We start from the raw sequence: 12,880 nt of genomic DNA on the forward strand, positions 1-12,880 counted from the left end.
GAAACACAGAACTTAGCTGCTTGTTCATTATCACTGGGAAGAAGAAGAAATTGCTTCCTTAAAGACTTAGAACTTGGATTGGGAGAAGAGATCTTGATGTGCCATATTTTAAGGATGAAGCGGCCTGTCTCTGGTGATGTGTTGAAAGGAATGATTATCTGTTATTGAAGTTTTATTTTTGTCTGAATATGTTGTTGTGACCAGAGAGGTGTGGGGAGGGCTGTCCAGGGGTAGCCAGTGGCCTGAGAGAGTAAGAGAGAAGGAAGGCACCAAGAGGCAGTTTTGGAGCCCTGTGTGGACTGGTTTGACCAGGCAGGTCCAGAAGGGTCAGGTAGTAGTGAGTTCCTCAGCCTGGTCAAAGTGATCCTGGAAGATTGTGTGGCAGGGTAAGAGTGCTCTTGTGCTTTATATGCCCTGTGCTTTGTTCTGTGCCTGGCACATAGTTGGCACTCCATCTGTGCTGAGGAAAGGCAGGGTTAGCAGTGGGTTCAGAAAGGGCTGGATGTAGCTACCCATAAAGAGACCTTTATTACCAAAGGAAGTGTTCACAGGAGAGGGAACAGTACAGAACAACTCAATGGCAAGGCTGGTGTCACTGTGAACATGACACTGAGAGACAGGAAGAGGAGCCTTTGGAGGGTTTAGAGACCCCCCTTAGGAGTTGGTCTAGGCAAGAGGTGACAGGGATCTGATTAAGGATGATGGCAGAGAGGTGGGGGCGGAGTAGAGATATCTCAGATGTCAAACTGGCAGGACTTGGTGCTTGATGAGGTACAAAGAATGGAGAGAGGTGAATTGAAGGACAGGTTGGAGATGTCACCCTTGGAGTAATTTGGGGTGGAGGGATTTGAAGAGGAACTAGGAAGATAGGAGATGAGGGTGCTTGTATCTAGAGACAGGGAGGTTGGGAAACACATTTATCAAATGCCAGGTGCTGTATAGAGGTGCTGACATCCCATCTGCATGTTGGGAAACAGGCTCAGGGAAGAAAGTGACTTACTGTAGTTAAGTTGGTCAGCAGTAGGGTTGGTGTTGGAGCTCAGGCTTGTCAGACTCCAGAGCCCATGTTTTTTCCTGCTATGCTGTGTTGCTTTTGTTACAGAGCTTTAACAGCTAGAAAGAGCTGGGACTCTTAGCAGGGCTCTGGAGCTGATCAGGTCCCCTCTGGTGCACAGAGCATTTGGACTGTGCCATATTCTGGCTGCATCTGACCTGCTTCTCCACACACTCCCCACACACACACACTCCCTGCCCCCACATTGGCTTCTCAGCCTGGCTGGTACAGAATTGCTCTGACTTAGCAGGAGTCAACCAGGCTGCTTTCCCCTCTGTAGGCCGCAGACAGAGGCCAGTAAGTTGCTGTGTGCGCTGTATCCACCCAAGCCTTCGTAATTGGGTCAGGTGGTGTCCTTAGTTATTTCCTGGTACCAGAGCATTTCCTGGTGACCTGAGACTTTTACCTTGAAGACTCAGAGTTTTACATCTGTAAAGGACCTTAGAAATTGAGTCCAAGCCCTGTCAGATGATGTGTGAAGTGTTAAGGTTGAGCCTGAAGATATATTTGACTGTTCTAGTTTTGTTCTGGCTTAAGTCATTTACAAAGCCTGCTCCATCACTATAAAGTGAGACAGATTCTTATGTATACCTAATAGAAAGCAAACTTACTGGTAGACCACCTGTGTATGCTTTTATGTCTCATATAAATATGCATGTATCTTCTGTGTGGGGTAAGTTTTCCATACATGTGGATATCACTGGTATTACACACAAGCACAACCAAAATTGTTTGAAATAGTTGTGATAGAGTTGAAAACCTTGAGATCATCTAAGCAAGACTTCTCTCCCTGATGCTTCCAATTACTGGGAACCTTTCCAAATCAGCAGAAATAATTTTGCTAAACACAAAATTTCCCTTTCTACTTCCTGCAGTTGACTCTGATTCTTTGGGATAATGTTTACTGATGATCCCAAGAAAGTTTGGTACTGAATGTGTTAATAGAATGTCAGGACAGTTTCTGACTGGCCTTCTTTAGCATAAAAAATATGCTTCTGATACACATGATTCCAAAGAAGATGGGGAGTCTCTCTGTGTAATGTATGCTGGATTTGCCAGGCCCTCTGGGTTTACCTGGAAACCCTTAAACGATACTGGTGTGCCCTCGGCCCTCAAGGCTTTCCCCCTTGACAGTGGTGCAAAGCAAGTAAATTACTGTGCAGAATGATTAGAGCAGTAATAAAGGTTTATAGCAATGGCATAAGGCACTGAGACCTATTGCCACCTGTTGTTCTGGTGGAGGTGACTTTTTAAAAGGTGAGCAGGGAGAAGGATGGTGGATGTGCTGTGTAAAGGGAACAGCCAAAACAGGCCCCAAAATAGGATGGCACATTGGGGCGAAGCCGGGGCAGGCAAGGCCAAGGCAGGACCCAGTGGGCGCCTCATCACAGAAATCTTATGATTCATGCTGGGGAGACTGATCTGTAGTAACAGCTCAGACCAAGTCCTGCCACTTATTAATAGCGCGATAAAACAACAACAACAAAACAAACAAACAAACAAAAAAACCTTCAAACAATCCTATACCAAAAAGAATGAATTTTCCCCACATGCAAATTAAAAAAAATAATGATTTCAAAAGAGAACCAGCAAAATAGTGTGACCTCTGAGCTTCAATGGGTTGTGACTGCCAACAGGGAAAACCAGAGGGGCTGAGCAGATTGACTTGGAACTGGCAGGAGGCAGCAGTGACTTGGGAATCACTGATAATTGGGTGATTACATGGCCTGGTTATGGTTGGTAAGGTTGTGGTTAGATCCAGTGTACACCAAGACTGGCTGGGCCCAGGTCACAGGCCATGCAGACTTGGAAAAGATCAAGGACAGGGGCTGGGGCTGTAGCTCAGCGGTAGAGCGCCCGCCTTGCACGTGTGAGGCACTGGGTTCAATCCTCAGCACCACATAAAAATAAATAAAGATATTGTGTCAACTACAACTAAAAAAAATATTAGGGAAAAGAAAAAGATTAAGGACAGGGCCATAGAGAGCAGGGCATAATGACCCCAGTGAGACTACTTTGCGGGGTTTGTTTCTTCATTGTTGCATTGGCCAGAGCCTTAGCCTGCATGGGGCTGTTCAGCCTTGATTGCATGTCATGACGAGAGAGTGGGCTGTGAAGCAGGGTAGAAAAGCAGAAGTTGTCTTTTGAAATCATTATTTTTTAATTTGCATGTGGGAAAATTCATTCTTTTTGGTATAGGATTGTTTGAAGGGTTTTTTTTTTGTTTGTTTTTGTTGTTGTTTTTTTGTTGTTCTTTGGGACCCCACCACCACCACCACCACCACCACAACTGTGGTTCAACTCAGGGCCTCACACTTGCTAGTTACAGGCTCTATCACTGAGCTATACTCCTGTCTCTTTTTATTTTGTAACAATCTTGCTAAATTGCCCAGGCTGGCCTCAAAATTTTGATCCTCCTGCCTGAAGCCTCCTGAGTGGCTGGAATTATTAAGCACGTACCACCATACCTGGCTTAGTTTGTTTTGACAATGCATAAACTTGTGTAACTACTACTACCATCAAGATACTGGAAAGCTCATTGTTCAAAAATATTGCCTCTTGCTGTCCTTGTTAGTCAATTCTTCCCTTCATTCTCTATTCCTGGCAACCATGATCTATCCCTACATGGATGCTGCTTGACTTATAGTGGGATTACATACTGATGAATTCTTCATTATTTGAAAATGATGGTTGAAAAATGCATGTAATACACCATTACCACCATATAGTACACTGTAGAGTATTGGTGTTTTACCCTCATAATCACATGGCTGGCTGGGAGCTGCTGTTGTCCAGCATCACAAGAGAGTATTGGATGGCATACCACTAGATCAGGAAAAGAATAAAATCCATAATCCAAATGAGAATGAGATTTTCAAATTATTATAAAATTGAAAACTCTTTTTAAATTTTTTTTTTAGTTGTAAATGGACACAATATCTTTATTTTATTTATTTATTTTTATGTGGTGCTGAGAATCAAACCCAGTGCCTCACATGTACGAGGCAGGCACCCTACCACTAAGCCAAACCCCAGCCTGGAAAAGTCTTAAAACCATCATAAGTTGGGAACCATCAGTACTTAGTGCTTAGGCCCTTTTATAGAATGTCATAAAAATGAAATCAAACTGTATGTAGCCTTTTGAGTCTGTTTTCTTTCACTTAACATGATGTATTTGAGATTTATAAAAGTATCATGAATTTGTAGTTCCTTTTTTGGTGCTGACTTGTATTCCATTGTATGGTATATCATAGTTGATCTGTGAGCAGCTTAAAGGACATCTGTGGTGTTCAAAATTTTGGTGACTGAATAAATCTGCTATAAGGATTTGTATATAAGTTTTTGTATGAGCATAGTTTTCACTTCTCTTGCACCAATACTAGGAGTAGGATTGCTGGATCATATGCTAAGTCTGTATTTAACTAAGAAACCATTACTCTGCTTTCCAAAGTGGCTGTATTTTTGTATTCCCATCAGCAGTGCATGAAAGGTGTGATTTCTCCCCATTCTTCCCAGCACTTGACATTGTCCATTATGTCATCATTTATTATTTAATTTTGTTTTAGCCATTCTGATAATTAATTTGCATTTCCCCCCCAGTTTTGCATTTCCCTAATGATTAGTGATGTTAAACATGTTTTCATACACTTATTTGCCATCTGTCTATCTTACTTGATGCAGTGTTCAAATCTTTTGGTATTTTTGAAATTGGATTTTTGTTTGTTTGTTTTGAGAACTTGTAAAAAACATTCTGGGGCTGGGTAGGTAGTTCCATGACAGAGGATTTGCCTAGCATGCATGAGGCCCTGGGATTGATCCTTAGCACTGAAAGAAAAAGCGGAGTGTGTGGGTGTGTGTGTATGTGTGTGCACACACACTGAATACAAGCTCTTTTATGCAAATATTTTCTCCAGACTGGATTTTAATTCTTCCAGCACTGTATTTTAAATTTTGATGATAGCCAGTTTATCAGTATTTTAGAAAAGAAAGCTTTTGGTATTCTAAGAAATCTTTGCCTAATTCAATGTCACAAAATCCAAAGATTTTTCTCTAGTAAAGCTGAAACTTTTGCATTTTAGAACAGAGGTCAGCAAACTTTTTCTGTAAGAGCCAGATGGTAAATATTTTCAGCTCTGTGGGCCATGTGGTCGGTACTAGGTTGTTACTACTCAGCTCTGTCATGATAGCAAAAAGTAGCTACAGGCAGTATGTAAACAAGTAAGAGTGGTTGTGTTTCAATAAAACTTTATATAAACAGGCAGTGGACTGGACTCATCCTGCAGAGCATGGTGAGCAGTCCCATGTTAGAAGGTCTACTTTTTACCAGGCAAGGAGAATGATAAGAGTGGGAGTAACCATTGTCCAGTTCATCCTCCATGAAAGCAGGATGAGGGAAAAACAGAAGAGGAGATGCCTAACTCTTAGAGAAAAAGTGAGGACAGGAAAGAGGAAAAAATAAAGAAGAAAGGGGTCTGGGATTGTAGCTCAGTGGTGGAATGCTTGCCTAGCACGTGTGAGGCACTGGGTTCCATCCTCAGCACCACATAAAATTAATAAAATAAAGATACTGTGTCTGTCCACAATTAAAAACTTTTTAAAGGATAAAAGAAGACAAATGTTTGAATACATCTTGAGCAAAACTTCAGTGTGCATTTTAATTTTTCATAGGTTAATTTCACATTAACCTGTGTTCTTTGGATCAGGCTTCAGCAGATATTTTTGTTCATTTGTTTATTTTTGATCATTTATAGCTCATGATCTATTCTAAAATCTCACAGCCACAGATGATTTAACAGATTCATGGAGGTTTTCTTGATTTTAATACTTTCTATTGAAAGTTGATATTTATTAACCATCCCCTTTTAATATATATGTAGATTATGTTCAATTTTATACTTTTACAAGCCATGGCGTGTGTTGTGTTCTTGCTTATTAACCTGCACATGTGTGCTTGTTTTTGTGGAATAGATTCCTTCAGTTCTGAGTCATGTGGTAGCATTTACCTGAAAAATTTTGGTAGGCACTGCCAGGTTATCCTCCAAAAAGGTTGGTTCATCTTCCATTCCTGTCAACAGTCAATGAGTCTGTCTCTCCCTTTTATCCTTACTTACAGTAGATTTTGTCTATCCTGGATTTTATTCCATCTGACTGGCAGAAAGCAGCATCTCATTTTATTTTTCTTCATTGTTCATGAAGTTGAGCTTTTCATGGGTTTAGCATCATAGGAATTGCCAGCATCCATAAGTTGTAGACCATATCCTTGTCTACTTCCCTGTGTCTTGCCTGCCTATGTAATATATTGCGTTTTTTAAATTAGATGCTGTGAATTAAGTTTTCTCAACCTCAGCAGTGTTGACATTTCAGGCTGGATATTATGGGCATTCTCCTGCACCTTGCAGAAGGTTTAGTTGATAGCAAACTGGCCTCTATCCACTAGATGCCAGTAGCATCCTTGCCCCCAAGTGGTGCTAACCAAAAATGGCTGCAGAAAAATTGCTCAGTGACCTTTGGGAGCAGAATTGCCCAACCTGAGAACCCTTGATGTAAATAATGTGCAGCAAATATTTTCTGTTTTTTGCTGCTTATCTTTGTTTATGATGCTTTTTGCCCTACAGAAAGTTTTTAATTTTATGATGTTTAACTTTCTAGTCTTTTTTCGAAGTGAACCTAAGAGCAAGGAACAGAGATACCTTCAAATAAGTAGCAGAAATGCTGGGAAAGTGTACTAATTATGCACATTTGTCTGAGAGTAGGTAGGCTAGGGAAGGCCTGAACATTTCCACCAGGAATAAAGCAACCAGGCCCAATTCCTCTCCTAGTGTTGATTCAAGGGCTAGGTGTGAAATCTCTGCAAGAGATGTGTTTTTATGTAAGTCTGGCAAAGCTATTTAAAGAAGGGCTTATGACCGTGGGCACTGGGTATTCAAACATAACACTGCACATCAGGGATCCAGAAAAAGGGGGGCTGCCCTCTGAGACCTCTGGGTGGTAGGTGAGTGGTGCCTACATATTCAGAGGCAGGGACGTGGAACTGCTTATGTTAGGCATCACTCTGACTTGCCAATAAACCAGTGTAGGCTACACTTAAGAAGAGTGATCTTCCTGCTCTAGGCTACATCACTCCAGACATTTTGATGTTGGTCACTGAAATTGAAGACTGTGGCAGGCTGGGTGTTTCTAAGAAAGCCATGAAAACCAGCCTCCTCTTACTGATAGAGAAACACCAACCTCTTTCCAGCTCAGTCCCTGGGTCTTTGGAGATAAAGGGCACAAGGAATTTTTGCCTGCCTGCATGATAACAGACAGGTTGGGATGTTGGGGTACACATCACAGGCTTGCAGTAGCAAGCCAGAATCAGCACTGGACACAGGGAGAAAGCAGCCAGAAGCTCTTGAGAGAAAGCCCAAACACTCTTCACAGGAACTTGACTCATGGTACTGGAATTGGGTCTAAGTTACTTTAAAGCCCTGTCAGTGGACGTGGGTGAACTTGGAGTTGTTCTATTTTGTGACTACTTTTTAGAGTTGGTTTTAGGTTTACAGGAACTATAGTGAGTTCCCTCAGACCTCTCCTGTGTACACCACACCTGGGACTAAAAGCATCTTATATTAGTGTGGTACATTTGTTATAATTGATGAGCCAATATTGATAATTGTTATTAACTGAAGCCTGTAATTCACATCAATCTTAATTCTTTGTGTTATATGTCAAGTGGTCATTGACAAACATATAATGTCCTGCATTCATTAGAAAAATACTACAGAACCCTTGCTGCCCTAAAAATTTCTTGTGCTCTACCTATTCGTCCCTCTCCATCCTCATCCCTGACAACCCCTGACCTTTTTACTGTTTCCATACTTTGGCCTTTTTTCTAGAATGTCATAGTTTCTTTCACTTAGCAATATGAATTTAAAATTCATCCTTTTGGACTGGGGGGTGTAGCTCAATAGTAGAGTGCTTGCCTGGCATGTGCGAGGGTTTATATTCAATCCCCAGCCCACCAAAAAATAAAAATAAAAAATAGAAATAAACAAAAAATAAAGTTCCTCCTGGTCTTTGTGGCTTAATAGCTCATTTCTCTTAAGCACTGAATAATACTTCATTTTCTGATATACCATAGGAATGGAGTTTATTTTCTGTCCATGCATTGAGGAGAAGTGTTCAAGTTGCTTCCAGGTTTGGGCAGTTATGTATAAAGCTGCCATGAGCATTCATGGTCAGATTTTTCTGTTGCCATAGTCAAAATCTCCCAAGTATGAACCTAGTCATTAGTTTTGCCTTTATATATTGCAGTGTGAACATTTGATCACTTACTTGATCTTATTTTTCTTTACAGATTTTTAAGAAATACAATGTCTAATGGTTATGAAGACCACATGGCCGAAGACTGCAGGGACGACATTGGGAGAACAAATCTAATTGTCAACTACCTCCCTCAGAACATGACCCAGGACGAATTGCGAAGTCTATTCAGCAGCATTGGTGAAGTTGAATCTGCAAAACTTATTCGGGATAAAGTAGCAGGTAAAGACATGAGAGGTTTTTATGAAGCAGGTACCGGCGGCTGTCCTGTTAAGCACTCTCTTGCCTGCCTGTGACTCTGTCACATTCCTCAGTGCAGAATAGCCATAGCTGTGGAGCAATGGCTGTGAAGTTTCATTTTTTATCTCAAACTCTCTTTTTCCACTGCCCTTGCATGAGATTGGATAGGTTTCTAAAAGATGAAAGATTCTTTGTAAAACAGAGTACACATACAAAATTAAGACATGAGAGCAGAGGAAAACTGAGGAGCCAGCAGAAACAGAATGCTTTGAAAGCTAAAAGGGGCCAACAGCTTGTTCTGCACAGGTTGATCAAGTCCATGTGTGGGAGTGACTCCCTGCTGTGGGCAGGTACTGGCAGGCCTGTGCCTGTGTCTGTACAGACCCCCATGCACAGTCCAGCTGGCAGCAGGACCCTGTTGTTCATTTTCACGCCATCAACTTGAACTTCTGCACTCTACCCGGCTTGAACACTGTGGGGCAAGAGCAGAGCAACTGACATCCCTGCTCCTCTGCTCCCTCACAGTATGACTTCTAGGCTCCCTGTCCCTGTCCATGAAACAGAGGTGGCAGCACTTATGGCCTGATATTCCCTGGCTTGCAGGTGTTTGGAGAAGGCCAGGTTTCTGTTGAGGCCCTACCTAAGAGTTGGTCTCCATTCTGAGAGTATGGCTTTGGGGATTCTGGAGCAAAGAAAAGACCCAGTGCTCCAAAGCACTGTTTCTTTTCTTCTTTCCTCAGAGAACTATTGTTCTGAGGAGCACTCATCTTCTTCCTGCTCCTCCTCACCTCCCCTACCCCTTCTACCTAATGAAGGGAATGAGCAGTCCTCTTAGGAGTGAGGATTCTTTATCCTATAAACAAATTTAAAGTTTACAAAAAAAAAACAAAAAACCTTCATTCTTGTTATGAAAAATGTCAAGTATACATGAACAAAGAGTAACATATTGAACTCAGTGTACTCATGGTCTAGCTTCATCAATCTTCAATATATTCCCAGTAACTTCAAGACACCTGACCCCTGGATGACCCCTATAAAGTTTGTCTAATGGCTATCCAAAGAATTAGCTCATCAGATGGAGGCATTGAACCCAAAAGCCTCTTCTTCATCCTAATCTGAGAGTCTTATTTAATAAACACTTTCTAAAGAGAAACTTTAGATAATATAAAAACTTGGGCTCGGGATATAGCTCAGTTGGTAGAGCTTGCCTTGCATGCACAAGAGCCTGGGTTCGATCCCCAGCACCACATATTAAAAAAAAAAAAGAAGAAGAAGAAGGAAAATTTGAACAGTATTAGAATGTTTTAGAACACCATTCTAAATAAGAATCCTGTCCTGCCAGGCACAGTAGTACCCATCCATAATCCGAGCTACTTGGAAGCCTGAGGCAGAAGGATTGCAACTTTGAGGCCAGCCTGGGCAACTTTTTTTTCTCCCTGTCTCAAAATTTAAAAAAAAAAGGCTAGAGATGCATCTCAGAAGTAAAGCACCCCTGGGTTCAATCCCCAGCACACATATACACACACAAAAAAAGAAGAAGAAGAAGAAGAAGAATCCTGTCAGAAAGGTTTTAAACTCTCCAGTGCCCCAGTGCCTCAGTGCCTCTAACAAGTCTTGCCTTTCCCCATTTGTGTTCTGGTGGAAGGGAATATCAGCACAATTGATATTCCCAGCATTAGAATCTGATTTGCAAGGGTTACCTGATTTTATCTGACTTCTTTGATGTTCATTGATCTGTTGTGGTTTTCAGAGAAATATAAGCTATGCAAATAGAACAACTAGGCTTGATGAACTGATTTTGGGAGCCAAAGAGTCCAGTGGAAGTATGATATGAAAATTCAGAGATAAGTTTTATCTTCTTCTTAGGCAGTGGTCAGCGAGCTAGGGGTTGTAGAGGAGATTTGCATGGGCCCCCAGCTCTACTTCATCATCTTTAGAGTCCGCACACGGAAGCTTTATCTAAAGCTCAGTGAGCCCTCATTTCTTCTTTTTTTTTTTTCTTTTTTTAACCCAGGGGCACTTAACCACTTGAGCCACATCCCCAGCCCTTTTTATATTTTTATTCTTAGGCAGGGTCTTGCTAAGTTTTTAGTGCCTTGCTAAGTTGCTGAGGCTGGCCTCAAACTTTCGATCCTCCTGTGTCAGCCTCCCAAGCCTCTGGGATGACTGACAGGTGTGCACTGCTGTACTTGCTGAGCCTCATTTCTCTCCTCTTGTTACCAGCATATGGTAACTTCTTCACTAGGTGATCCTGGGGCTATGGACTTAAATTTCACTGTCTGTCATTTTGTGACACCAGTTTGCTTTATACTGATCAGAACTACAGCTGCCCACCCCAGCAAGAAAGTCTTTTACACCCAGCCAGATAGTCATGTTTCTGAGTCCAATCCTGGCCTACTCAGTTTATTCTGTGGGTGTCTCCAGCCTCCATAACCACCATTTCAATGTGTTTTTCCTCTGGCCTATAACCACGCTCACTCTCAGCTGATGACTACCTCCTACTTCATAATGGAACCAATAGCTTGTCTGGGTCTCTGCAGGATCACCCCGTCATTGTTCAAGAGTTCTTTCTAGACTTCCCGACTTCCTCTTTTTTTTGGCGAAGGTGGGGTACTGGGGATTGAACCCAGAGGCACTCAACCACTGAGCCACATCCCCAGCCCTATTTTGTATTTTCTTTAGAGACAGGGTCTCACTGAGTTGCTTAGTACCTCACTGTTACTGAGGCTGGCTTTGAACTCTCAATCTTCCTGCCTCAGCCTCCCAAGCCACTGGGATTACAGGCAGGTGCCACCATGCCTAGCTCCAACTTCCTCTTGCTCGAGGGTTTTCTGTGTCAGCACTATTGACATTTAGGACTAGATAATTCTATCTGGAGCCAGGCTGTGCATTGAAGGGTGTTGAGCAGCATCCTTGGCCTCCACCTGCTTGGAGTTGTAAAAACCCAATCTTGACCCTAGACACTGCTCTGTGTCCTGTTGGAGGCAGAATGGCCCCTAGGTGAGAGCCATGGATCTGCATGTTCTTCCATGCATAGACTGTCAAATTCTCCATCTCCACTCCTTTTTGTTTTTGTTTTTTCCCCCATGACTTCCTTCTAGAAGCATCCCCTTACTCTGGCTTACTCTGGCTTTTGTAAACCACCCACCCTGGCTATCTTTCTACCCTTGAAGCCATGCTCGCTTGCTTTCTCTCTTGCAGCTATTCCTTTTTACAGCCTTGAAGGTAGGCAGTCCCCAGGGTTAATTACTTCATAGCCCTCCTTTTCTTTCAAAGCTGGCACTTGGAGGAGCAGATTCATCCCCTTGGCTTCAGCATATCCCAAGTTTGCCACTTCTGTCTTGACCAGAAAGTGCTCCTTAACTCCATGTTCTTCATCACCACAGATTGATTGTATCCTAAACTGATCTTATCTTGCAAATTGGCCACTTGTGTCCAGTGTTCCTGTCTTGGTAGAGGGCACCACTGTTCACCCACTGGTTGTGGTTGGAAATCAGGGTAGCCTCTGACCTGTGACCTAACACTCATCCTCCTGGATGTTTCTTCAGTCCACCCCTTTCCTGCATCTCCCTAGGCACCATCCTACTTAGCACACCATTGCCTTTGCCTGCATATCATCACTGTGACCTCCTAACTAGTCCTGCGTCCTCCTTCCAGATCATCTCCTCACTGCAGCAAAGGGACATCTTCCCTAACCTGAGTGTGACCCTCTCAGCCTTCTCCTCTAAAACCCTTTGGGTCTTGAGTTGAATTTACTTGAGGAGGCCTTTCTTGGCCCTGCCTGGTCTGTGGCAGATGTTCTGCTTATGGGTTCCCATAGCAACCAGGAAGGCCTGCACCGAGAGGTTTCCACACTGCACTGAGTTTACAACTTCCTCATCTAGTACATCAATAGTTCCAGGAGGCAGGAGCCTTATTAACTCTGCAGCCCTACACGAAGCCGCAGTGCTGAATGAGTGACTGAGTAAGTGAAGAGGGAAAGGAGCTAGGGATTGAGGAGAGTGCATGCTGGCAGACATCATTCATTTACCATATTTTTGTTGAGGGTCAGGGACAAAAGGGAGGTCCAGTGTTCTGGCCTCAATATTCAGAATGTTTCTGGCCAGCCAGGGGCAAGTCCCCTTGATGGAGTTGTGGTGTGTGTTGTGGCTGTCCCATTCATAAACGCTAGCCTCAGGGAGCCTCTGGCATCCAGCTTTGCTGCTCGGTACTTTCCTGCCTAGTCCTGCCCTGCTCTTGGCTCTGGTGTCTAGTCTCTCTGCAGTGACTCTTTATGACCCACAT

At 42.8% G+C, this 12,880-nt stretch overlaps 1 protein-coding gene across 1 annotated transcript in view; it reads left to right on the forward strand.

The window, feature by feature from the left end:
* Positions 1-12,880, forward strand: part of Elavl1 (ELAV like RNA binding protein 1) — a 39,067-nt gene that overhangs the window by 3,423 nt on the left and 22,764 nt on the right. Inside the window, exon 2 of the mRNA XM_027954851.2 lies at positions 8,391-8,578. Coding sequence (XP_027810652.1) covers positions 8,407-8,578 — 172 coding nt within the window. The 5' untranslated portion in view covers positions 8,391-8,406. The remainder of the gene's footprint in view (positions 1-8,390; positions 8,579-12,880) is intronic.

Source organism: Marmota flaviventris, chromosome 1, assembly GCF_047511675.1.
Source record: "Marmota flaviventris isolate mMarFla1 chromosome 1, mMarFla1.hap1, whole genome shotgun sequence".
NCBI lineage: Eukaryota > Metazoa > Chordata > Mammalia > Rodentia > Sciuridae > Marmota > Marmota flaviventris.